Genomic DNA, 26,612 nt, shown 5'->3' with positions numbered 1-26,612 from the left:
TAGAGCTGAAGGTCCCCCGAGTCTGCTGCTAATTTAGTGCTTACCCACATTAAGGCAACACCTAATGACTTGTGGTCAAGTGTGATTTAGTTATGGCCTTTGGCTTTTAAAGTTACTCTCATACTTATTTATTCATTCATTCATTTATTCATAGGCTCAGTTATTCAGTCTGCCTCTAGAGGTCTTTAAGATGCTGGGCAGTGTTATAACAGGAAACACTGGACCTGGATCAGTCCTGCACTCCTGTCTGAGACACTGTGTGCATCCACGTTTAAATGGTTCGTTCACCTTCAAGATCCTTTTGTAATTTGGGTGAACTCACTCTCTTTAAATTAGCGTCATAATGTTGCCGTTCTGCTTTTCTTTGTCTCAGTTGCTGACTGCTCTCAGCCAGTGTAGCTGGAACCATTTCTCTATACTATAAAAATACATAATTTACAGAACTGTTGTTCGCTCTTGCACGGTATGAAAAACGTTCACTGTTGTGAAAATTGCCGTCGCTTCATAATCCATCACAGTAAACCGTCACGCCTTGATTTGTTTTTTCTCAAAAAAGTTTCGGTTTTATTGCCGTTTTCATGCTTCTCCAGTCGGGTGTTTTCATATCAGTGCTCACGCTACTTCAGTGACAATCACCTCACACCCACAGGGGGAAATGAAGCCTACGCCAGGATATAATCCCTCAAAAACATATCGCCTTACACACATGATTGTTGCATTGATGTCTTCATATTCACAGCCCGGTCAGCGGTTCATGTCACGGTAGATCTGAGACAGTAGAGATGTTATTTCAAAAGCAGTGAAACAGAAGTCAGTGTTAAAAAGTAAAAAAGTGTGACAGTAGCGATGAATGACGCCTGTAATTTTCTTTAATCTGGGTGATTCTGTGTGGTCTTTCATGTGGTAATGAGCTGTATGTGGTTGTTTCTGCTTTAGGTACTGCTCTGGTGGTGCAGTGGGACCATGTTCATCTACAGGACAACTACAACCTGGGAAGCTTCACCTTCCAGGCGACGCTGCACAACACCGGCAGGATCGTTTTTGCATACAAAGAGGTCAAAAATGTTTTCCTATGTTATCAGTATACCAGTATCTGTGAGTTACTAAAACAGTGTCTCGTAAATTTACTTTATAATCTCACATATTTGTGCGTTTTTTTTCTAGTAAATTTGCCACTTTAATCTCTGAGTTTTTTCTCTGAATATTACCCCCCTCCCTGTCTCCGTAATTATTACTTTTTTAAACCTACAATGGCCCTAATACACTGTCATATCTATCTATCAGTCTGGATGAATGAATAAAGGTTTTATTATTGTGCACACACTGTCCTATGCACAGCCTGCACTGCCATACAATACACCATAAATTAATAAAAGACAGATCCGGAGGGCTTTTCTGTACAAAAAAAGTAAAAGAAATAAAGAAAACAGGCTTGAACAATGTTCATAATTAGATTTCCAGGCCTTCATTGTCTACAGCAAAATTCATAAATCACTGATAGTTACTATAAGACTGGATAAATCTGAGTAAATACTAACTAAACTCATTTTTTCCAGGCTTTTGAGACACATTTAGCCAACTTAAACACACCAAAATTAAACAACTACATTACAATCAAACAAGAATAACTGCACCAGACTATTTCAGGGGTTTGAGGAGACATTTCATGGAAAATCAACATTCTTAAATCATCATTACAGAACAAAAGAAAATGTCTCACTTTCCATTTCTCCCAAATTACACAGCTCACACAAATTTCTTAGTTTTCCTTGTTTCTTATTTTTGCCTTTTTAAAATGTCTCTCTAACTGCAGCTCCATGTCCACGTGTTTTCACTCATTATACAAAAGAGTGATGCCTACACGACAAACAATAATACATTTAATTATAATAATATAATACGTTTAATGTGCTCATATTGTTTCCATATATTTGATTTGGCTGCAACATAATTTGTAATCATGTTACAGGATCTTATATGTCTATAAATCTCCAAATTTCCCAAAAAGCGCAGATAAACAACTTAATTGAACAGAGAAAACAAGGCGGTAATGAAAAATATTATCCAACGGAGGCTGCTGTAGGAGTGTGAAATTGCAATAACAAAGTAATGATCTATCATAATTGCGATGGTTATAACAGCGGGGCTGCTTCTTTTACGACTGGAGGCCTCTTTTGTCATTTTCACATATTAGAAGAGCTGCTGGAGTTTTTTTTTTCTTTTTCTAATAGGTGTTTCATTACGCTGCTATTATTAGTCTGAAAAGAGCAACCCGACCATTACATGTAATCTTTAGTTTTTATGTGTTTCTTGATGGTTGCTCCATCTCGTTTACCTTGAGAATTCATCCCCAAGACACTGTGCTTTTGTTTAGTTTAACTCTGTAAAATCAACATACCAGATTGAACTGGAATGGACCATAAATGTTAGCTTTAGTCTTTTTTCTCAGATATAAATCAGTCCTCACAAAGTTGTTGCTCATTTTAGCCCCATCTGTGGCACCGAAGATACACCCATATGCTCATTGAAGCTGCATAATGCCTCGGCAGATTCCTGTGGGAGATAGTAATAAATTGGTTGACTTGTCAGTGCTGTTAAACTGGTGTAGCCTGCTTCTATTTTTCCAGCCGGTCCCAGACAGATCGCCGTGGTTCTGGTAATTGATTTTCCCCCTCTTCTTTTTCAGATCCCCATTGAGGTTTCACAGATCAGCTCTGTCAATCACCCGGTGAAGGTGGGCCTGTCTGATGCCTTTGTGGTGGTCCACAAGATCCAACAGATACCCAGTGAGTCTCAAACGCACCTTTCTGGCTCACATTCGATCGCTTGTTCACAAAAAGATATTTTGAATTTATCTGAATGCCAACTTTTTTAGAAACCGGATGTACAATTCATGATTGAACCATGCAGCGGACTGTTTGATAAACCCTTCCCCTCAACAGCGTTTGGCCGAGCTCTTTCACACATGCAGGAACATTGCCTGCATGGGGTCATATGTGAATGGGAGCAGGGATCGAGGTTCAGGGAAATCTGTGCTGCCAATTTCCTACCTTGAGACCTAGTAGCATTTCAGGGAAAATGCTGGTACGGCTGTGTTGTGAATGAAAGCAGTAATACTGCAGCGAGCGAGCGAACCAATCACAAGACTCCGCTGCTGACGGATTTGAGTCCTTTCATGGGTGATTTGACTTGTCTCGCAAACTTCTTGAACATTAAATATATAACAAGAGCATCGGTTCGGGACAAAAACAGCTCCTCGCCCGCTTTGTTCCTGAAAATAATGAGAGAAGTCTTCCGCCACTGGCCACCTTGTGATTGACAGGTCGCCACCACGGCGTTGTCCGGTCTGGGAGTTGTCCGTGTTTTCGTCATAGAACTTTAACACTTTCACAGTGAGTTTTCAGTTCATGAAAGTTAATTGTAACTTTTTTTGGTTGCCTAAAAATGTCTCATTCAGCGTTCGGTTGAACTTAGCTACACCCTCTCGTGTCACTTCTGGTCGCAATTAATCAAGATGTTGACGCCCAAAAAACAAGATGGCGACGGTCAAAATGCCGAACTTGAGGCTTCAAAACGGCAGTCCACAAACCAATGGGTTGACATCACGGTGACTACGTCCACTTCTTATATACAGTCTATGTCCAAACAAGGTTACGTTGGAACAAATAACATTTTAATTACATGGCTTACTAGCGCTAACCTTTCAATACAAGAACAATGTACATGTCTTCTATACTGTACATGGATCTGATGAAGATGTTAATATGCAGCTTTAGCCTCTTTCAGTCTTTTAGCACGGTGTCATGTATGTAGGCATCAAGTGCATATTTAAGACTCTGTTACAGGGTTCTGTTTTTAATCAAGTTAGCTGGAAGCATAACTTTCTACTAGCTCACAGAGTTAGCGTTCATTAGCATGCTTTAGCGTTCATTAGCGTTCATTAGCTAACTTGAGCATATAAAACGCGCTAGTGACGACTATAACGGCTTGAAATAATAAGCTGCTTTTGTTCTGCCACTGTCGTCATGGTAAACTGCATTCTAGAATGGAATGGAAAGCGAGCGCAGCAACAGTAACTAAGGGGGCGGGGCTTAGCAAAGAGTCATTTAGCTGACTGAGTGCATTGTTTCATCAGCTTTTTTTATTTTGTGCCTCATAGCTCCGAGTTCGGCCTCGTCTGTTTTGCTTTAGCTCCAACTGTCACCACCTCTCCTCCAACACTGTTCCACCTCTCTCAGTGGGCACAGCTGTGGGCACCGCTCCAGATCTGCCTCTCCCGTTCTGGGATTTTGAGTTACTGCAATTTAGGCCCATTAAAGTTAAAGCAAATTCGAAGCAAAGGGGAGACACTTCAAACATTTTCATCCACAGTCAGACTCTCTCTCACTCTCTCTCTCTCTGCCATGGGCTCTGATTCAAAGTCTGCCACAATAATGAGTTGTCAGATGTGATTTATTCAGTAATTTAAACTCTGTTTTGATTGCGTATGTGAAACTTGGATGGCATGTATTTCAAAGTTAATGATTTATAACTTTAAACCCAGCACATGAGAAGGTCTTTTTTCATCTTTCACTTGGCATCTTTATGTTGAGTTGGAAGGTTGAGGCGAGAACTACCGTGGCCGACAAGGCAAACGTACTGCAACGGTCCAAAGCATTTCAATTAGGAGAAACGTGCTGCAGCTTCAGAAACAATGCCAATTTAAAATAAAACTTTGACCAATCACAGGTCATTTCATTGAGAGAGCGTTCCTATTGGCTGTGCTCCGGTCATGTGACTGGAACTTGGCTTTCCTTCACCAGATCTCACAATAGCGGCGGCGTCACAAACTTTCTCATTTGACAGCTAAACCGTACACTACAAGATGACTCTGCAAACATTTGAGGTGAGAAATAGACATTAACGTAACATAACGTTGATTCATATTTGATCAGCGCTGCCTAGTTTGACCATTTGGTCGGAGTTCGTGAGTGATTGACAGCCGGCTCTCATAGACGGCAGCTGGACAGCAGACCTCAGGTCAGCTCTTACTGCTTGTTTTCCTTCGGTCTGTGAAATCTTGCAGATGCCGTTTGGAGCACCGGAGGACACAGAGGGAAATGTTTTTTTTCAGGTTATCTGTTTCATGTACTACTGTCAGGATATAGCGACCGTTTTATAAAAATAACTTTTTTTAATCATATTTGCTCCAATCTGGCCTACTTCAGCTTTAAATTATGGCACTTGTGTTATTTAAACCCAAACCGCGATATTTTCCCAAACCTGACTAAGTAGTTCTGTTGCCTAAGCCTAACCAAGTCGATCTATTCCTAAACCTAACTAAGTCGATTTATTTTGAAAAGACTGGAGCGGAACTTGTTTTTCCAGTGTTACTGGAATGAAAAAGCATGAAAAATACGTTGTTGAAAGTCACGCTGAGCATCATGAGAAAAAAAGGGGAATTCGTGTCTACGTACACGAATCGGATACATTAAATTTTGTGACTATATCACGAACTGCCGTGAGACTGTTTGATCATGTCTGGCTTAAGAGCAAAACAACTCTGAGTGGAAGTTTCTGACATGGTCTTTGTTTTCTGTCTCATCTGAAGGCCTTTCCTGCAAAATTCCTTTTGGTTGTAGTTGACATTGAGTGATTTGTCTATTGAACCATTGAACCTGTTAGCGCAGTCCTCCTAGACTTCATATACCAGGCTGTCTTTGATGCCTCTGACACAACATGATGAAACCAGTGTGTGCAGCTGTTTTCTTATGGAGTGATGAAATCCTGAATGAAAGCAGACTGAGACCGAGGTGTTGTGTTGAACATGAGTGACGTCTCTGAGGAGTGCAAGTTTTCTTCTTCACTGTATCTGTCTGACAGCCTCATGCACACTGCTTCAACATGTGAAGAAATCATCTCAGGGGAGTGTTTTTTTAATTTGCTAAGACTGTCTTCAGTCGCTTCAAACAAAATCAAACTCCTGCAACGGATGAAACAAACAAGGCTTTGTTTGTCTTGCTGTGCAACGAGCAGGTGATATTTGCAAAGAGCACAGGTTCGTGTTCGTGTCTGAAGCAAAAGGGCAGTTGAATCTTGCACCTGTCAGTCCAAAGGGCTTGAAGTGCCTCATGAGCTGCAAGGAAAGAGTCTGTAGAGACAGCAAAGGATGCAACATCTAAGGTTAAACATTCTTAGTCCTTATATCTTGTTGATGAGTCGACTAATCGGTCGTTTTGGTCTCAGTCGACTAAGATTTCTTTAGTCAATTAGTAATTTTTTTTTCTTCTCTTAGAAGTTTTACAGATCTGGTGATCAAATCAACTAATCAATTAGTCGACAAAATCATATGAGTGTTAGTTTACTAAGAATGTATTACTTATATTGATGCAAATACTAGAAAGTGGCACTGTAATAGGAGATAGATGGATAGGGCTAACCTTTAGAAAAAGCAAGAATCAGCAGTTTTCATGGAGATGTAGGACGCCGTTGTAGCTCATTTGTTCAAAGGTATTCAGTCCCTCTTTTTAGGATGGTTACAGTTAATGTGTGACCTCAAGTCACCGTATTTTCTTCTGTATATACAGTATAAATGTAGGTTAGAAAAGATGCTGCTGAGATATTATTTATCTGAAATAAATTACAGTTGTGCTGTGGATCTGTCTTGATCTGCTTCAGATCTCTTTTAAGGGTCATCTTGGTTAAATAGAAATCTTTTGACAGTGTTTTCATCTCAAGACAGCCATAACATTAATAAATGGCTTCTGTTAATTTTCCATGTCCTGAGAACATTAAGCCTTAATCTTAGCAGAGATAAAACAGAGAGGAGAGCCATGACCGCTGCAGGCTGCACCATGAAGAAGTGTTTCAACTCAGTTAAGTGTCTCTGACTGCAGCCAATTACCGCATGGCAACCATGGCAACTAGGGGGACATTTTTTTAACCGACTGTAGCTTTGCCCCAGATTAGAAACTCAAATAAAACATTTTACACGGCCTCCGGGCAGAGCGAGCCAGGACAAAGAGATGAGAGAGAAGAGTTGTGGGTGTCCTGTGGCCAGAGTGGGTGATTAACAGGTCAGGAACAACGTGTGAAGACCCAGGCTCAATGTTAAATGCATTATTATCAGTCACAGCAATTTATTATTAAAATTAAGCCAAAACCACCTCCATCCTTTTCATATCTTAATACCTGTATCTGGATTAATAATCTTGATTCCCAAGCAGGATGATGCCAAGACTGGAGCTATTAATTATACACGGTTGTCATTCTTTTAAGGTTTTTCACAGCTGATTTCTGCTTAAGAAGAAACATTATGATTTAATATGTTGGATCGACGAGCCGAGAGTTTAATCATGTGGTTAAAGAGGTCAATTGAACACATTGTAATATTAAGTGTAACAGTACAACCAGCCAGAATGCTGTCTGATGAGCAGACAGTGCCATTTCACCATCGATCTTTAACTCAGTGTCCACACATCACATTTGGATTGATTTCCATGCAGCTCCTCCATATGGATGAATAAGCAGTAGCAGGTTGCCTGCTATTGTGATTTAATCACAGCAAGTATGTAAATACAGGCAATTTTTCATTATATTTTATAGCTTAAGAGTGCAATAATATGTGTATTATCTTTTCCGAATGTGATTTTAATTTGAATATGAGTTAACTGACCCTCTCTAATTGATGGCACACTTGCAAATCTGCCTTTGTTTGATAGCATCAGCAGAAGGTAGCTAAATCCTCATTAGGCGTTGTTTATGTTGTGGTCGAGACCAAGCTATAATTGATCTGATTTGCGGCTTCCTTCCACCGACAAAACAGAGGCCAGCGAGGCTGTACAGTCTGCCCACACATCAGCAGCCTGAGGCTGGGGAACTGACCTTCCTCTGGCCCCCACCATGTCATTAGGCACCTGATAATCCCTTTGCTAGAGGCAAGAGGAAGTCAGGCACCAGGGGAGGAGAGGAAGGGAAAGGAAGGGCGCTCTTATTCTCAGGTTAGACAGAGCTGGCTCACATTTGCTGCTTTGATCAGTTGTCTTGTGTGTAATCAAACCGAGCAGGTCTGCAGAGAAACAACATCCCATCACATGAGAAGAACAACACTGTAGCCAGCGCAGCCAACTGTTCAATCAACCAAGCAAAGAAAGTAACCTTGAATAGCATTAAAGGAATGGTTTAGCATTGTGGGAAATTTGCTTTCTTATCCTTAAACCTGTATAAACTGATTGTAAAAATTAATTTGAGCAAGAAAGTTTAATGAGATTTGGAGGAGATCATTGATTGTATATAAGAAGTGGACGTAGTCACCGTGACGTCACCCATTGGTTTGTGGACTGCCTTTTTGAAGCCTCGAGTTCAGGATTTTGGTCGTCACCGTCTTGGCTTTTTGCAACCAGAGGTGACACGAGAGGGTGGAGCTAAGTACAACCGAATGCTGAATAAGACATTTTTAGGCGACAAAAATGTTATAATTAACTTTCATGAACTGAAAACACACTGTGAAAGGGTTAAAGTTGTAAGATGAACACACGTACGTGGTAGCGGCCTGTCAATCACAAGGTAGCCATGCCCTAAAGCATACCCTGCTTTATGGTCTATTTGACTCTAAATGGGACCATCATTTACTAAATGAACATCATGCTGTATTGAAGAAGACTTGAAAACTAGTGATTGAGACCATAAACTCATGTTTACAATTTTTACTGAGGTAATAAATCAAGTGAGAAGTAGGCTCATTTTCTCATAGACTTCTATACAATCAGACTTCTCTTTGCAACCAGAGGAGTCACCCCTTGCTGGCTGTTAGAAAGAATGCAAGTTTAAGGCACTTCAGCATTGGCTTCACTTCTCAGACCCGGAGGTTGCCGCCTGGAGGAGATTGATGTCGCTCTGTTTGTACGCTAAAAATGAAGCAACAGCCAGGAGATGATTAGTTTAGCCTTAGCATGAAGTCCAGCACAATAAATCTCCTGTAAAACCCCAGATCTTTTTACACTTTATTTGTTTGATTAAACAAACAAAATGTAACGTTAATTAGTGAGCTTTAGAGGTGCTAGTAAACAGATTATTTTTACCTTTGGACAGAGCCAGGCTAGCTGTTTCCTCCTGTTTCCAGTCTTTATGCAAAGCTAACCATCTCCTGACAGTCGGGACCGTCAGACAATGACAGTGGTATTGATCTTCTCATCTTACTACGGGAATAAGCTTATTTCCAAGATGTCAAACTATTCCTTTAACTTTGAAACCGTTTCAGCACATTACACTCTGTGATGAATGAGACTTTGCAAGTCACTGCTTGTTGTGTATGTTATGCAGCCACAGCCTGGTGTATTGAATTTCAATTTTGTAGCTCATTGGTCAAGCAAAAATAAGTGTTATAGAAAATGTCATGTGTTGAGTAATGCCGCGCTGCACGTTGCAGTGCATCTCGGTGATTTATTCTACAGATTTACAGTTTCATTCCTGGAACGCCGGCATAGAAAGTCACTTTAACAATCCAATTAGGGTTTAGATTAACTACAGCACCAAGGAGTTATTATCAGATCTGTTTAGATACTATGCAGGATAAGAGCCTTTTAGACTTGAACAAAGGCTGTATTTCATCCTCCTCTTTTCCATTTCCACTGATGGGAGTGAAGATGCACGGCCAGCAAAAGCAAGCAGCCTATTTCACACCGGCCCGTATGAGTTATACAGGCCTGAATGCAATGAGAGTCAATGATGTATCTAATCAATCGTTCCATCTTTCCCCGGCTGATGACTTGCTGTTACAGATGACTGGGAAGGCAGCCTTTCAACAGGGTCTGATTGATATCAGCTCCCCGGGGAAAATTGCTACCGTCCATCGCCAGATTGTGGGATGACGTTTAGGCACAAAGAGAGGGGAGAAATAAAATGCTGTGGTAGCATCCCATATGACCTGATTCTGCCTCCCGCTGTCTTTCCTCTTTCTTCAGGGGCCACTTGTCCCAGTTTTTTATCTCTGTGTGGGAGATTTGTGATGGTTTGTTCGCGCCCTCACTCTGTCTCCTCTTTCTCCATAATATAGACGTGAGGCGGAGGACAATCTACGAGTACCACCGCGTGGAGCTGACGAAGACGAAGATCACCAATTCCACAGCCGTGGAAATGATGCCTTTACCCAGTAAGAAGGAGTTATTGCAACAGCTTCTGGACAAGCGATATTCGATGGATTCCTCGCCGTTATGTGGCGTGGAGACCTTTTCCAGGGCTGTATGTCAATTAGGCTATTGATTGTGTAAATTGAGATCTGACCTGTTTTGATCTTTCTCCTCTGCAGCCTGTCTCCAGTTCACCAGCTGTAGCACGTGCATCTCCTCACAGATCAACTTCAACTGCAGCTGGTGCCATCGGCTCAACAGGTTGGATTCATTGAACACTTTTACTCTCAAAGGACTCACCTGTAAATTATTTTACTCCTCTCCTCCCAACACATTCTCACTTGGGCTTCAACTAACAATTCAATCTAGTGCCAATAGTTTTCCTGTCGATCGATGAATCGACTAATTGTTTCAGCTCTAATTCTCACACCCATTAACTCTTACACAAGCCAACGTTTACTCTGTTTTAATCAAGCTCTGTTGTTCAAGCCCTGGTGCGGTTCATCTGGGCGGTTGTGAATGCAGTAATTGTTGGTCAGTAATCCTATGCAGGCATTTGTTGAGATGGACACAGGTAAACTACAAGTTAAAATGAGTGGGAGAGGAGGACTGATTTGGACTTCTGTGGAAGTTTTGTGCGCACAGTGGATCAGTGCCGAGTCAAAGTGAAAAAAACGTCAGCAATAATATTTGAAAGTCCGCGATTCCCTGCATAGAAGTGGCAGCTTTCAAGACAAAAAAAATAGATTTGTTCCTTCGTACACGCCCCTCAGCAAATTACATTTTTCTATTTGGTCCGCTTTAATTTGTTACTAGTCCTATTTGATGTTTGGTAAATTCAGATTTCTTTATGTAAACAAATACTTTACTTAAAAAAACATTAAGTCCATCCAACATTTTTATTCAGCTACAAGCATTTGTGATCTCACATTTTCTCAAATCTAACAGTTTGTGTCTGCAGTACTTCGTAGTGAAGTACAACTTGGAAAATAACTTGTGGCATTTTTGGTTAATCCAGCAGTTCACATTTGTTTATTAATATTTCTACATTTACATTTGGATCAGTAATGTTTCCCAAAAACATGATAAAAGATTCTAGAAAATGCACAACAGTTGGCAAGGCTGGAGTTTTTTTTAGTAATAATCCAGTGATATAAATGATAGAAGCTGGTGTCTAAAATCAGCTGAACCAAGCTGAAATAGAGTCACAGCTATAGCAGCTGTGCTAACACCAGTCACTACGAGCCGTCACCAGGATGTGCACTAAAACAGAAATGTTTTGATATTAGATTACCTTAATTAGGTCAAGGTTAAACTGACGCTCTGTTGATGGTTAAACATAATTTAATGTAAAACACCAAACATCTGGAGTAAACACAGTCCACACATTTCTTGTTGATACAGATACAAAACGATGAATCTCCATAAAGCTGTCTACAGTTAGTATCTCTGTTAGCATTGTAGTGAATGGAGGTGTAGTTTTTACCATTGAAACGAGACAGCAGTTCATTTTAACATTCATTCAACTCACACCTGTTCTGTCAAACTCTGCTCCACTTTATATCTCATCCTTCCTGTCTGCCTGCACTTCAAACTAAAGTAAATATTTGAGCTGCTAAAGGAGTGTTAGCGTTCCTTCCCTAGAATTTCCTGACAGCTGAAATGTGAGCCGCGGTGGGTTTTGTTTTGTCGGATGGGAAAAAGTTTGAGACAGAGAGGAGAAATAAATTATGGAGAGATAGTAGAGTTGTGCTTTCACCCACAGACAGAAAGTTAAGAAAGTTTCAATAGATGTTTACTGTCCTGATAAATGTGCCGCCTGAATCTGAATGTTTTTAGGGGGTTGTTGTCAGACTCGGGGCGGCTGCCATCTCTTCTCTTTTGTACGCCGCTGCATTTTGAATGCCTCATGCATCAAATATTAATCTGCCACTCTTTTATTTTGGATTCATTTATTCTGAGGTTGACTGGAGAAATGTGCAGCACTTCTGTCCTTTGAGATTTTACTTTGAATTTGACTTTCCCTCCGCTCAGCATCTTAAATCCTCTGACAGAGACAAACTAATTTACAGAGCAGCAACATGAATATATGGAGAGATACTGTACGCCTGTAGCAGTGATCTCATTAAGCTGCATTTTAATTAGCCTTTTTAACTGTGTTAATATCTGACTGTTGAGTGCCCTTTGTGTCCTTCAGCCACTTCCTTTGAAAAAGGCAAACATGCTTTAAACACGCGCTAATTAAAAACAGTGGCGGCCTCGTTGCCTCCGGGGTTAATGAAAGGCGCTGACATTTTAAGAGAACAACCCTAATGAACTTCTCTCACAGTGAAGCGCCGGGAAGGTGAGAGCACAGCGCCTCTCTCATGCTAACTTCTGAACTAAATCAGTTTGTTGTTTGCAGCCGGTTCTGAAGTAGGTTTATAAAGCATGACAGACGTCCCGGCGGACCCACAGCGGGCCGTAAGTGCCCGTGTAGCCGAACATTGATGTGTTTACAGGAACTGAAGGGATTTGTTTACCTAAAGAAAACAGCTGGCGAGCATCTCAAATGCAGCTCGTAGAAAATTAATGGCTGTTTAGGAGACAAATATTGAGTTTTAATATGTCTTAGTCTCCCGGGATATTGTTATTGCGTACTTTTATGTTGAGAAATGGCGTCATCACAAGCTCATCATGCTTTTAGGAGCTGCTGTTGCACTGCTAAACAGTCAGGGATGGAAGACGTTAGTTTACTTAAGTATATCGAATAATTCAAGAATGAAAAATAACCTGTTGCTTGTCAAAGTCTTTCTTAAAGGCACAGTGTATAGCACTTTTTGGGATCTATTAGCAGATATGGAATATGATATTAATAAGCATGTTTTCTTTAGTGTATAATCACCTAAAAATAAGAATCATTGTGTTTTTGTTACCATAAAATGAGCCGTTTACATCTACAAAGGGAGCGGGTCTTCTTCATGCCAAGTTTCTACAGTAGCCCAAAACGGACAAACCAAACACTGGCTCTCACACACTGCACCTTTAAGTAAAAGAATAGTATTGTCAGTAAAATGTAGTTCAAGTAACAAAAGTGAAAGTACTCAATATGCAGAATGGTCCACTTAATAATCTCATATATATTCTAAGATTATCATCACTGATGCATTCATGTGTGAGCAGCATATTAGTACATACTGTTTGTTCAGTTTATTATTCTGCAAAACCTCAATTGTTGTATAATTAGGTCCTAAAAACCTTATTTTGCAGTGCAGTAAGAAATATACCCACCACATTGGTGGATTTGTTTCTTGTTTAATGAGAAAATAAAATGTTAAGGACTCAATAAGGATAAAATGTCTTGATAAGAGGGAGATTTGGTTGATTTGGTGACATCCGTGTTTCTTGGTGTTAACAGAAAATGCAGTTTAAATCAACAGCAAACATCTGTTGAGCAGCTACTTTGTCATAAATACAGCAGAACAGCAACTGGTGGGTGTGTTTACAGTGCAGCCAAACAAACATATCGTTTTAATACGAGAGTCAGTCAATAATAATTGCAGCTGAGATCTGATTTCAAGTAGTTTTCTACACAACAGCAGGACACAGTCAAGTTTGTAATCTAACATCTCGCTGTGGCTGCTCTTTCTTCTTCCATTACTCCCTTGCAAAAATGATTAGCTGATGAAAAATGCAAGAAAATAATTGTTTTCTTATTTTGTGACTGCTTCACAATAAAAGTCACCTTGTGTTTTGCCAATTGAATGCTTTTAATGTGAAGCAGTTTGCATCACCTATAACATAATTCAGCTCTGGTACAGCTGTAAGAGAGTAAACAATAAACAGTGAGACAGATGTAAATGTGATATATGCATAGTTTTCCTGATGCATATGATGGCAGACTCCACCACTAACTACTGTAAAGAGAGGCAATTACTGAATGGAAATACACGTCAGCCATAAATAGCATCAAAAACAGGGTTTGATTTCAGGAAAATCTTTGAGAAATTGAGAAATGAATTGCAAGTAATAGCTCAATGTCTTCCATGAATTTGAGATGGCTTCTAAAGAAGTGGGAATGAAAGCCAATAAGACAATCTATCCATCCTGCTGCGATTGTTGGAAACCTGAAGAGAAATATTCTCCCTCATGAGTTCATTTATATTCAAATGAAGCACCTCAGCCCATTTCTAATTAAAAGCACCGTGGCTCACTGCGCTAGATGGCAACTGGCTGAGATGGATGCCATTGAGAAGAAACAAAACACAAGCTCCCCACAGGGACAGGTTAGACCTGCTCGGTAATATTGTGTCTCATTTTGCTTCCCTCTCGGGGGGGAGAAAGCAGTCGGGGAAAAGTGAGGGATTAAGCGAAGGAATCTGTCTCGCCTGATTGAACAGATGAGGCAGAATTTTTGGGGGAGGAAATAAAAGGAATGGGATGATTAGAGAGGTAGAAAGATGAAAATGGACTCCTTCACATAAAGCTATTACCATAACAATATGTTCACTAGAGAAATGGGGCCTGCTGGGGATGTCTAAGGCTCTACTGGACTCATATTGTCCCCGCAGCACAAAGCACTGATACCATTGCTGCGTTTCTGCATTGTGAGTCGGTCATAGGTTGTTTTCATTTGGGTGCATTTTTCTGTACATCTCCCACCTGCAGTGACAAATAATTTGCAGAAAGCTTTTCAACTTCAGTTTATTTGACGGAGCGCAGTGTGAGTGGGTTTACCGCTTTGCATACTAACTCCTCCTTCCAGACAGGATACGGTTTGTGGGCCTAGACGGAATGATGGCGAGTTCACCAGTGGGCGATTTATAATTTTGATCCGTTTACAGCATGGAGGATTAGCCGCCGCCGCCGCCGCCGCCTCGATTCCTGTCTGCCGTCTGAGGTTATTACTCAGCAGCACCCTTATCCCAAGGCCCCATGACCCATTGAACTTCCCCCTCGCAGATCCCACGTCTTCATACTGTAGAAAAAAAAGCCGCTCCCTCTTTGAATCTAGAGCTCAGGGGGAGGCGAAGAGTGGGATGTGATTTTCTTCTCAGCCTGATTCAGAGTATAGAAAACCCCTTAAGTGTTATTATATAAATTTATCAATAATGTCTGTGACTCCCATGAGCGTGAAATTACACTACAAATTTGTTAAAGGACAGTTTTTTTTTTACAAATGCAGCACGATAGATAGAGATTTATTTTTACAGCCTGTGTATATTCCACACAGGAACATAAACAATACATGAAATATACACTTGGACTCTGAAAACAGTTGTGTAATGTCTTCTGTGGCTCTGGAGGAGCTGGAGACGTAAATATTTTAACAGAAAGCCGACTTTAGGTGATTCCTTGTGGCCAAGTGTTTAAAGAGGACCTATTATGCTTATTTTCAGGTGCATTTGGGGTTTCTATTAGAACATGTTTACATACTTTAATGTTCAAAAAACGCTTTAATTTTCTCATACCGGCTGTGCTGCAACACCTCTTTTCACCCTCTGTTGAAAGCCCAGTCTGCTCTGATTGGTCACTCTGTTGTGATTGGTCAACCGAACCAAACTCTTCGGACTCTGCTCCAGCTCCACTTTTTCTTTTATGGGCATGCCAAACTAGGCAGGTGTTATGCAAATGTGTTACTTGGTGACATCACCACATTACGGAAGGGGAGAAGGGGAAGACAGAGTGCGTTTTAGCAGCCTGGGGCGGCTTTTGGTAATTTTTTTCAATGAGAGTGAAGCGTGTTGCGCGCTGCTTTTGCGTTGCTGAGCGCCTCGAGTTGAAAAAAATTCAACTCAGAGCGGAAAAGCGCCCGATGTCATTAGCGTTTTTTGTCATTTTGGTGACTTTTGCTGGATACCCGGAACTTTATGACTTTACCCACCGTAGTTACCATGATCTGAACAGAAAACTGCAGGTCAAGAGGAAAATTAATGCGGTACTTGAGATATCGGGTAATTCATTTTAACTGCGCTATGAATTATTTGGGTCGCGTACAGTTCATGGTTTGTAATAAGGTACTAAACCTCTTTTATTTGACTAAAGATTTGATTGACAGTTGTTTCCTCTCTCTTCAGATGCTCCAGTGGCTTCGACCGCCATCGGCAGGACTGGGTGGATAACAGCTGTCCAGATGAGGTGAGCAATCAAGCCAAAAACATAACAGTCACGCATGACTTGAATCTGTCTGATAGTGCTTTATGTTTCAGTGTTTCCTTTCTGGGGACCCACTTTTTAAAAACTACAAACCATTGCAACCCAACTTACAACAGGCCTTATCTATAAATCGTGAAAAGTGCAGATTTATACGTAAATTAACGTTTCTGATAATTTTTACTGCCATTTTCACATAATTTTATATTATCTTGAAAAGGTAAACCAGCCATTTCTAAGAGATATGTTTGATAAATCACAACTTTATTTTACACGTGTTATTGAAAACATGAACACATGTTAAGTACTTTATAAATAAGACCAAATGAATGCATTTAGGCGGAGTTAACATGCTCTCGTTTTTTTCCTCTCATCAGTAAAACAAACAGACTATACGTCAACCTTTCATATGAGATTAAATGTTATGAGTATTTATGTTTTAAGTGTCTTGCTTGCTAATGGTGTGTGTTCTGCCTGGATGATGGATGCCCTTTACTGCAGGGAGATCCCTCTTATGTCCCCACACACACACGTTATTATTTTTTCACTCATGACAACATTTCACATCTTTCAGACCAAGGACAAGATGTGTGACATCATCGACACCACGTATCTCTACCCCTTCACCACCGCGATCGTCCCCAAGACAACATCCAGGAGCAAAGAGGCCACTGCAGGCAGGGATGCTCCCTCCACCTCCCACCCTCCCACCAGCGTCCCCACTGAAGGTAAAGTAGGAGAGAGCTGGAACGAGGCCACGGTGCACATTGTGCAGGAGCCCAGAGTCCTTTCATTCAAGTAATGATGGATGCTCTCTCTGCTCTGGCAAGATGTTAAATGAAGTGCATTTGCTGGAACTGTTCTTTATTGGTATTGATGTGTTCCCTCTTTTATAACATGACCAAGACACTTTTCTCTTTTGGAGAAAGCATATCTATGTACTGTAGCTCTCCACTTGAGCTAAAAAAAAAAATTCATTCCAGATGGCAGGCAGTGGAGCAAGGCGCAGCAGCTGTGTTTGTACCAACTTTTAAACAATGCAGATTGAATTAGGACAAATCTCACTAGTCCAAAATAGATGTACCCGCACGAACCTGTGATCACGTCGTTCAGCTCTGCTGGCTCGCCATCAATCTTTATTTTCAGAAACCTTTTATTCCCTTTCTGATGATGGATCTGTTGATGTGTGAGAACTATTCTCATCCTGTTATTGTTCTTCTCAATAATTTTTCAGGTTAATTATAAGCCATTAACGTTCAGTATTCGACTGTGAAAGGGAGCAAAGGCCGGTTTTCATTTTTGAAGGCTAAACGTCTAAAAGGAAATTAGATTACGCGCTGGCTTTTATCACAGTAAGTGGAAAGTGACTTTTCAATAATTTTAGAGTTTAGTGAAATTGGCTCGATCAGATCCAGATATTGAGGTCCCGTTTCACATTTGAGGGCTCTTTCTAGTCGGGTTCCATTACTGAGGCTTTTTAGTGAAAAAGAGAGATCTAAAACGATGAACAGAGGATAAATGACGTTATATTTTGGTTAAACGGGCAGTTAGAAGAAGGGAACTTTCTCTTGTTGTTTTGAATATAAAGTCACAAAGGCATACAGATATATAATATTTGTTCGGTTAGACAATTATGGTGCCTTCAAATGAAACTCGTGAACTCGTGTTTACAAAATGGGAAGTTGTGTACACGATATGCTTGGCGTTCAAGTGGTTAAGTCGTGAGAACACCACTGCTAAGCAACGGCAATATTAACGTTAATGTCGGCGTCTAGAAGCCACAGAGGCTGACAATTTAGCAAGCTATCAAAATAATGCAGTAAATGCAAAAGCATAATGACAGAGGAAAAAGATGAGGCACTTGGGAATATCAACATTTTCCTCAGACATATTATAAAAATTACGAAAAAAAACAATAGACGACTAAAATGACAATATATTAACTTATTATGTACCGAAAAATGAACTTCCACGGCCTCCACCATTTCTGATAACATCAACAAACACGTCACACAAGTATAGTGGCTAGCTTGGCTAGTTAGTTAAATTCTACTAAATCACAAAACAGCTATAATAAAGAATACCTACAGATACAGATATTCCTCCAATCTGACTACAGATATTGAGTGAGAAGGAATGCTTTGCATGTTTGCACATATAGTATTTATGTATAGGATATAGTGGTCTTTTCATTGTCATTTCCTTAATAAAAGTCAAAATGTGTCTTAAACATAGTAAATGAGTATTAAAGATAAAATATATCATCTGTCATCTCTCACTCAGAGTATTTTTCCAGCAAAGTTTGAGGGTGTCGTGCTCCTTTGATATTGCAGTTTAAAATATTGAGCACACGATTCGCTGCACCGCAGCAGGAGGCTAACCCGAACCATACTGCAGCATAATCTCCGTCATCTAATGCAAATCCTCTTTGAAAGGAGCAGACAGGGTTCTTTTGCTGATGAGAGGAAAATAGCCAAGGTGTCCTTTTAAAGTTTGTTTACTTACTTATTTCTTGAGATGCGGGAGTTATACGAGCTGGCTGGATTTATTGTGCCACTTTTCAGCTCATTTACCCTTTTTATGACTTTTGAGGAATTTATTTAAGTAAACAGGCAATTTATGTTAATTAGCTCCAGATGTTGCAGCATTGAATCAAAATGATAGGAAGGAGACGCTCACCTACTGTCATGCTATGAAACACTGTAAATAATCAAAAGCAAAAGCTCATACACTCTACTGCATGAGATGTCTGGGATGCACAATGGGAACATATTGAGATGATCATCCACTCCTTGTGATGAATTTACTGCATCCTTTTAAGAACATGAGACCTCATCTATAGAGTGAGCCTCTGAAGGACATGTGGCTTCAACTATCTGTCAGATACAGTCAGACTCATACTCAGAAAAGCTTTATTGTCCACCATAAATTGATAGAAATGTGCCTTTGACATGGCTTACAAGATAAATAAGGTAAATATGGCTGTAAAAGAAGTAGCAAAATGCAAAAATATGTGCAAGTTTTAATGTCTTCCATTCTTCTTCATAATGTAAAGCAGGGGTCTCCAACAAGTAGTAGTCGCTCGCTACCAGTTTTCTGAGAAGCTGGCTAAAGGTTCAAAGAATATGCACATACATTTGATAACACAAAGTCTCTTTGTAAACCTGTTAAATTTATATCCAATCAAATTCACTCACATATTGCCCCCTTCTGACAAAAAAAAAGTTTTTTTGCAAATCAGCTGTCAATTTAACCGAGTTACGCTGCTTTCAAGTTTGGTCACGGTGACGTTAGCAGACTAGCAAGTGCACACCAGATTTGACAATGACCGCAGAAAATACCAGGCCAATAAAAGGCAAAAAATATACTATTTTCATGAGGAATGCGTAACAGAGTTTATTTTCCATTAATGTGAATGACAAATGTGTGTGTCTCATTTGAGGTGAAAGCGTATCGGTCTGTAAAAGATGTAACATCGAGCATAACTGACGAAGAAAGCCAACACAGCAACAGCAGCAACTTCATTTAGTGGCGCACATCCAAAAAAGCCCTTCGCCTGTGGCGGTGACCGCGGTGGCTGAAACGTTATTAAAGGACCTCAAAAGTAAGATAGAAATGATATCTGCTATTGTTGATGTACAACTTGGTGCTATGAGTAGCTCTCGGCCACTTTCATTTTGTTAAATTCGCTCTCAGAAGAAAAAAGATTAGAGACCCCTGTTGTAAAGGGTAACGTTGGTGTTAGTATATTTTTCCAATTGTCAACTAATCCCACAACCAACAATGCATTAGTCTCTTTATAATACTTTCTGACCTCCCTATCCTGTCTGTGGCTCCCAGCCTTCAAGCACATTCATCTCTACTGAAGACATAAATCTGTAGTTTCATTTCTAACAAGGCTCAGTCGTTTTCCTAAAACAGCTGGGCACTGTGATTTTTAGCAAATGTCACTCAAACAGGAGGAAATACTGTAGTGCATGTATTTGGGACTATTTTCAGCGGCGGATTAATACACATTTGGTCTGCTGGTGAGTATTTCCAGCAGCAGGAAGGTGTATGTGGGATTCACTACGGTGCCCATGTTCATCACAGTGAAGGAACATGTGCAACAGTGAGGCTCAGGGGTGTGTTTTTAATAGTTTTTGGACAACAGTGGAGGAATAAGATATATATCAGGCTCTGGCTACATCAGGCTCTGTCTTCCTGTGGGATTTGCTGACAGTAAATAAAATATCTCTAGACTTAGCCGTTGGAATGAAGGATTTTCTGACCTCATCAGATGGAGCGTATCAGTCAATGTTTTGGCTTAAGGCACACTGCAAACAATCCATCTTAAGGGTCCCTCTGCAGGGACTTTTGGCTCTTTCTAAGTCAAGGCTTTGACCTTGTCTGTGAAAAACTGAACACTAAAGGTGATCATGCTTTTGGGTTGTTGTTCCTTAAAGGTACAGTGTGTAGGATTTGGCGGCATCTAGAGGTGTCGCTGTTACAACCAATTTCTGATTCTTACAGTCCCTTTAAGTTAAAATCTTATTTCTCCACAACAAAGAAATCCTTTAAGATGGTCCTGAAGATGTGATTTTTTTAAGAGACTTGAGCTATACTCTTGTGTAGTGCCACGTCTGTAGTGTTAGTCCACTCTGTTCCTATTTCGTTGATAGTGTTCTATTCTATCTATCTATTGTTGAGGTTTTTTTAAGGTTTTCTACATTCAAGCCAGTATTTCATTCTCACAAAAAAAGCATTTACTTTCCTGGCTAACTGTTAGAGTAGAGTTAGAGTTTCGACCTTTACTCCATCGCACCCCCATTAATCATTTTGTGGGGGTGAGTTTAAATGGACACTCCATCGCAGTTGGGGTGCTGGACGGGCTGCTGTGATGAGGATGGATTCAATGTGAAAACCATCCAGCTGTGAGGCAAAACACGCCGAGTAATCCTACAGATCAAACCCCGGCGTGTTGAGAGGACTAAAATGTGTGTGTGACTGTATGTGTGTGTGTCCAGGATGTCAAGAGGTCACTCTGCGGTATTTGTTGTGTAGCCGACGCAGAGAAGCTCCTCGCACTTGCTGACACGTACGGCGGATCAGTTTCCCCGGCTCACGCCTGTCTCTTCAGCTGCAGGGGTCAAAGGTCAGGATAGAGAGCAGGCTGGGTGGCTCATGGCGGACGAGAGAGTGAAGAGGAAGGAAAAGAGACGTGAAGAGAAATGTGTCTGAGTGGGTGGAGGTGTGTTTGGGTGTGAGAAACCCCAACATGGAAAGTTTAGATCTCCTTTCTCTCTCTGTTGACATTAAACTAAACCGCTTCAGAGGAAATGCACTCAGGCGTCAGGTAGCTAAAACTAATGCAGTCTAATACAACAGTCCTTTAAATCTCACCTTCATGAAGGTTATAATGTTCACTCTGCGTTGAAACTTTTTTAGAGGGGTGATGATTCAGCTGTATGATCATGTTGGAGGCTGTAGTTTGTGGTGTATATCAATAAGGGAAGGCTAAACATGTTATATTGATGAAGTTAGGGACCGTCTCAAAAGTGCATGCAAACCAAACACTGGCTCTAGAGAGAACCCTACATGTTTTTACGTTACCTGAAGGCCACCGTAGTTCTTGGAAACGCTTGGAAAGGGAGGAGTGAGCGGAGGGGTATTCAGTTGCTTGCAATCTGCAGCCTCACTGCTCGATGCCACTAAATCCTGCACACTGATCCTCTAATAATTGAGGAATTTGGGTAAAATAATGTGTTATTTTGCAAAGATTTGTGAGCAACCTAACTCATATGTGTGTGAGGAGGAGTATGATTGACAGTAGAAAACAATTTAACACAGAAAATGAAGCATTCTAGACACTTTTAGTGAAATAAACAGATATAGTAGCTTGGTGTTATTCCCCTGCTGGCTACAACAGACTTCTTTCCCTGGAGAAGCGATGATGATCCATATTCATGACCCTCACTCTGGTGTGGGATTGACTTGGACTAAATTTTGTGCGGTCTCTAACAGAACGATATCTCATTTAATGACTCATTTCAGACACCAAAATGAGGCTGCATTGGGTCTTTTGAAAATTGAAATAGAAAATCCTTTTGAATTAAATCGTCCAGTGAAATATATCTGCTGGTGTATGTGCTGAATTTGCATAATGTGAATCCTATGGTGTGTGTAAATGGCTGCTACCCTTCGAGGAGAAGTGGGTCACACTGCATTTCCATATTTCACATGTATAGTTAACCCCAGACGGCTTTTATGTGTTGAATTATGCATGCTGGACCATTATATTTAAAGCATTCATTTTTAATCAGCTTTTAAGAGGAGTAAATTTCATGTTGAAATTTCCACTAATGAAAGACGCTTAATCTTATTTGGGACCTTCGGGGAGTTTGTTTATATTGTCAGAGCTTCAAAAACAAACTACAAAGAGAAATATTGATTATTATGTCTTTCTCTCTTTGTCTCCTCACAGATGATACCAAGATCGCCCTACATCTCAGAGACAACCAGGGTAGGTCTCCATCTTCCACTGCTGTTGTGGCTATGTGCCTTCACTCCCTGTTGTTTTTATGGCTGTTTCTTTGTCTGCCTCCTCTTTCTGTTTACACCACTGAGGTATTGGTGATTGCTTTTTGATCTTTTTGGAGGATGTGTGGCTCAATCAGCTGATGAACTTGATCCAGCAGCCGGCTATAATGCTTATAAACTGTCCTCTGTGGGTTGCAGCGATCAATTGTAGAGTCTGGGCTGGTGTGAGGGAAGGTCAGGGAGAGTAGAGTAGCAGTGTGCCCAAAAGTAGTAGCTGTATTAAAGGGATAGTTCATGTGTTTTGAAGTTGGGTTGTATTAGGTACTTATCCATAGTCATTGTTTACCTACAATAGATGACGGTTGGCGCGCCCCCAGCTTGGAGAACAGACAGGAGTTACAGCACGGAAGTAAAGCAATGTACTGCTGTGGACGGGGCCGGCAGCAAAACATATTTTAGACACCTAAAAGAAAGGCTCACCTAAAAAAATAAATATCAGTTTAATTGTACGCTATATTTAGAATATTTTCCCCGCTTTACCTTGGTGCGAGATAGCTAGACAGTTTATGTTTCTGACAGGGAACTGAAGCCGTTAGCTATGCTTCCATTAAAACCAGACTCTCTTGAAAAAAACTGTAATTTTAGCTCACAGAACACGGGAGTTGCTGGTTGAAAGCTGCCTCGAATGGTTAGTTCGTTTGGGTTATTGTGTGACTTTGGTTAGTTCGGATTCACCAAAGTCACATCATAACACATACAAACTAACTGATCGAGGCAGCGGTAGACCAGCAACCGCCGTGTTCTGTGAGGTAAAATTACAGTTTTTTTCAATGGAGTCTGGTGGCTTTGGCGAGGGCATAAAAGGATACAATGGCTTCAGTTCCTCGTCGGAAAAGGGTTGTCTCACAGCAAGGTAAACCGGCGAAAAAATATTCTAAATATAGTGTACACATAAACTGATATTGATTTTTTAAGCTGTCTAAAATACGTTTTGCTGCCGGCCTCTTCCGCAGCAGTACATTGCTTCGCTTCCATGAAGTAACTCCTGTCTGCTTCTCCAAACTGGGGGTGTGCTGACAGTCCTGTACTGTAGGTAATACACTGACTATGGATAAGTACCTCATGCAACCACACTTCAAATCACCCAAACTGTCCCTTTAAGCTGCACTTTACATTAAATATCTCAAATAAAGTCAGAAAGGCAATATACAGAAGAACAATGTACATATGTGGCTGTATTCCTGTAAGGCAGAGGTAGAAATATGGGAGCTGTACAAACATAAAGATACAGTGGCTCTTTCAATGTTCAAATAAAAAAAACACTTATATTTCTCAAATTGTGGGAGGGAAGGAAAGTAGTTTGTTTTGTATGTTTGCATGAAACACTTTGATTAAGACAAAGGCTACACTCTTTTTGACAGTGCTCAAACTATCTCAAATAATTTCACAGATGATGTTTGAAAATACAGCACCTTGAGAATTCAGCATTTCTCTTACATACTGAGCATATGCTTCAATTGCTAATATTTGTATGGAGCTGATTTCTTATCTTTATTCAAGAGCGTGGTCTTTCAATTTGAGAGCATGACTTATTGATTTCATGTTCAGATTTTGTAAAGCTTTCCCTTCAAAACCCTGTCCTCACACTCAAATGGCCCCTGCTGGCACTTGGATTTGCTCTGCGTCTGCTGAAACTGAATGCTCGACACTCAGATATATATTGTTGCTTGCACAGATTTCCTGCGCAAATCATCTGCAAAACTCTGAAATGACCTCCAACTCCATCAGTTTTCAGAGATAGCCTCTCAAACGTTTCCAGCATGAGAGGAATTGGAAATCGGCGGCTTCTATCACACTTCCATTACACAAACGCTGCATGTCCCTCATCACTCCGCCTGCCACTGTGATGACATCTCTCTGCGTGGCATTTTTTTTCTTCATGCATCCAACGTTTTTCACCTCTTACCTGCCAATAATGTTATTCATGGTGAAAAGTAGTTGCGGGGAAGACAAAAAAAGCATGAATTTCTACTGTCCTAGTCAAGGATAGTTTAGTACATAAAAACTAGTGGGTATTTAAAATGGGTCTACTTCATGCCAGTCGACCTAGATGATCCAGGATGTCTTCAACTGTTTTATATCAGCCAGTTACACCCATGTGTCCTCTGACCTTGACTGGTAGGAAACGTTGAGGTGATTACAGCTATAGTGAGCGCTGAGATAAGGAACAACAGGAGCAAACCGCCCTTTCTCTGGACTTTCTACTCAACAATCAATTATAGGTCTGCTCTGTTTGTTCCGTTAGTTTCCTAAAAACCTCCATTAGCCAGGTGAGAGAACGGCCGTGCTCCACTAATGTAGAGCTGGAAGAGGAGCAGCTTGGCCGGTTTCCAAAGCTAATGGAGAATGATTTCGGGGCAATTTGCTTAAGATGTGCCATTTCTGTGTCCGGACTGCGTCGTGCTACAATGATAAATATTACCAAACATCTCCGCAATTATGAACTCAAGAATATATTTTTAGCCTCGCTGACGGCACAGCTCTACGGATGACAATGTTGGTCATATCTCAACAACTAGAACTGCAACAGTTACAGTCGAATTGATGCTGGGTCCAACTTTTCTTTTCTCTTTGTTATATAATCATAAATTAAAAGTGTTACATTTGATATTCAGAACATTAATATAGCATCAAACAACTATTTGCTATGTAAAGAAAAGCATGCTGGCTTGTATAATGCAATATACGACTGGATGCAGTTGGACATCCTGGTATTTTTGGCATACTGTATTGGGACATACTAAATCTTTTTTTTTCATACTAAATAGTATGGTAATATGAGTATTGGAACGCACATCACGTCTACTCTTAGTGCAAAACAAAGCAGACACGAAGACTTAAAAACATGTTTTCCGCTGTCCTGTCTATCAAAGACAACCCACTATGACCCAGTATGGACTCTGCTGTCTTATTGGTTTAAATGAGCCGCTCAGAAGAGTCCAGATGAAACAGCCTCAGAGCTCCTCCAGGAGTCTGGGCAAACCCGTCTCCGCTAGCGTCCCGCTGGTTATTTAGCCGCTAGGCTGTTGATTTCTCATCGTGTCTACATCTCCGCTCAGCGGCGTGCCCCCTGCTAACCTGTAACACCTCAGACTAACAGCCTGTCGCATTGTTTGGGCTTCCAGCTGACCAAGAGATAGCTCTTGGACTCTATAGCTCTGACAGATAAACACAGAGAAAATGCCCCTCTGAGAAAAATAAAACTGACCTCACACTGTGTTTATTAGATTTCAGCACAATAGCGAGATTGTCATTTTCTCTGCCATGTAAAAAAAAGTAGGGGCTCCTGAGTTGCTACGTTTAAGGATGACTAATGAAAAACACAATATCCAACACTAAACAATAGAGGTCTTAATGTGAAACTATATCGAGTGGTGTTTCAGCACATTCCCTACTTTGTCCTTTTTAAATTTCCAATTTAGGAGCGCACATAATGGTGCTATACACCGACTCACAGGTCCGCACAATCACAGTGACTGCCCACACACATTGGACATGTTTGATTACCACCCGGTTATTCTGTGTGCTGGAAATCAATGAGGCAGGGAGCCAGGGGAGAAGCTGGTTGGCTGACAATCTCGGCGGTGGCTATAGCTGCTAATTAAAGCCAGGGAGGAGCCTCAGGGAGAGGTTGTCGGGGGGGCAGAGAAGAAGAAATCTGCAGCCGTGTGAATAGATCTGGCCTGAACTTGCTATAAATCTGTGTGAGATAAGCTATGAGGGCATCCTTACCGGTTGTTTCATAATCACTTCATTAGTTTCCCCTGCTATGGTCTGCTGGGACTGTTTGTATTT

At 40.7% G+C, this 26,612-nt stretch overlaps 1 protein-coding gene across 2 annotated transcripts in view; it reads left to right on the top strand.

Moving 5' to 3' along the window:
* plxdc2b (plexin domain containing 2b) overlaps positions 1-26,612 on the top strand; it is a 113,280-nt gene that overhangs the window by 78,952 nt on the left and 7,716 nt on the right. For both annotated transcript variants that reach the window (XM_074622681.1, XM_074622680.1), the window contains exons 6-12: positions 937-1,055; positions 2,687-2,786; positions 10,034-10,129; positions 10,286-10,367; positions 16,163-16,223; positions 16,813-16,966; positions 22,702-22,740. In XM_074622681.1, coding sequence (XP_074478782.1) covers positions 937-1,055; positions 2,687-2,786; positions 10,034-10,129; positions 10,286-10,367; positions 16,163-16,223; positions 16,813-16,966; positions 22,702-22,740 — 651 coding nt within the window. The remainder of the gene's footprint in view (positions 1-936; positions 1,056-2,686; positions 2,787-10,033; positions 10,130-10,285; positions 10,368-16,162; positions 16,224-16,812; positions 16,967-22,701; positions 22,741-26,612) is intronic.

Source organism: Sebastes fasciatus, chromosome 21, assembly GCF_043250625.1.
Source record: "Sebastes fasciatus isolate fSebFas1 chromosome 21, fSebFas1.pri, whole genome shotgun sequence".
NCBI lineage: Eukaryota > Metazoa > Chordata > Actinopteri > Perciformes > Sebastidae > Sebastes > Sebastes fasciatus.
This window is presented reverse-complemented; position numbering and strand designations above follow the sequence as displayed.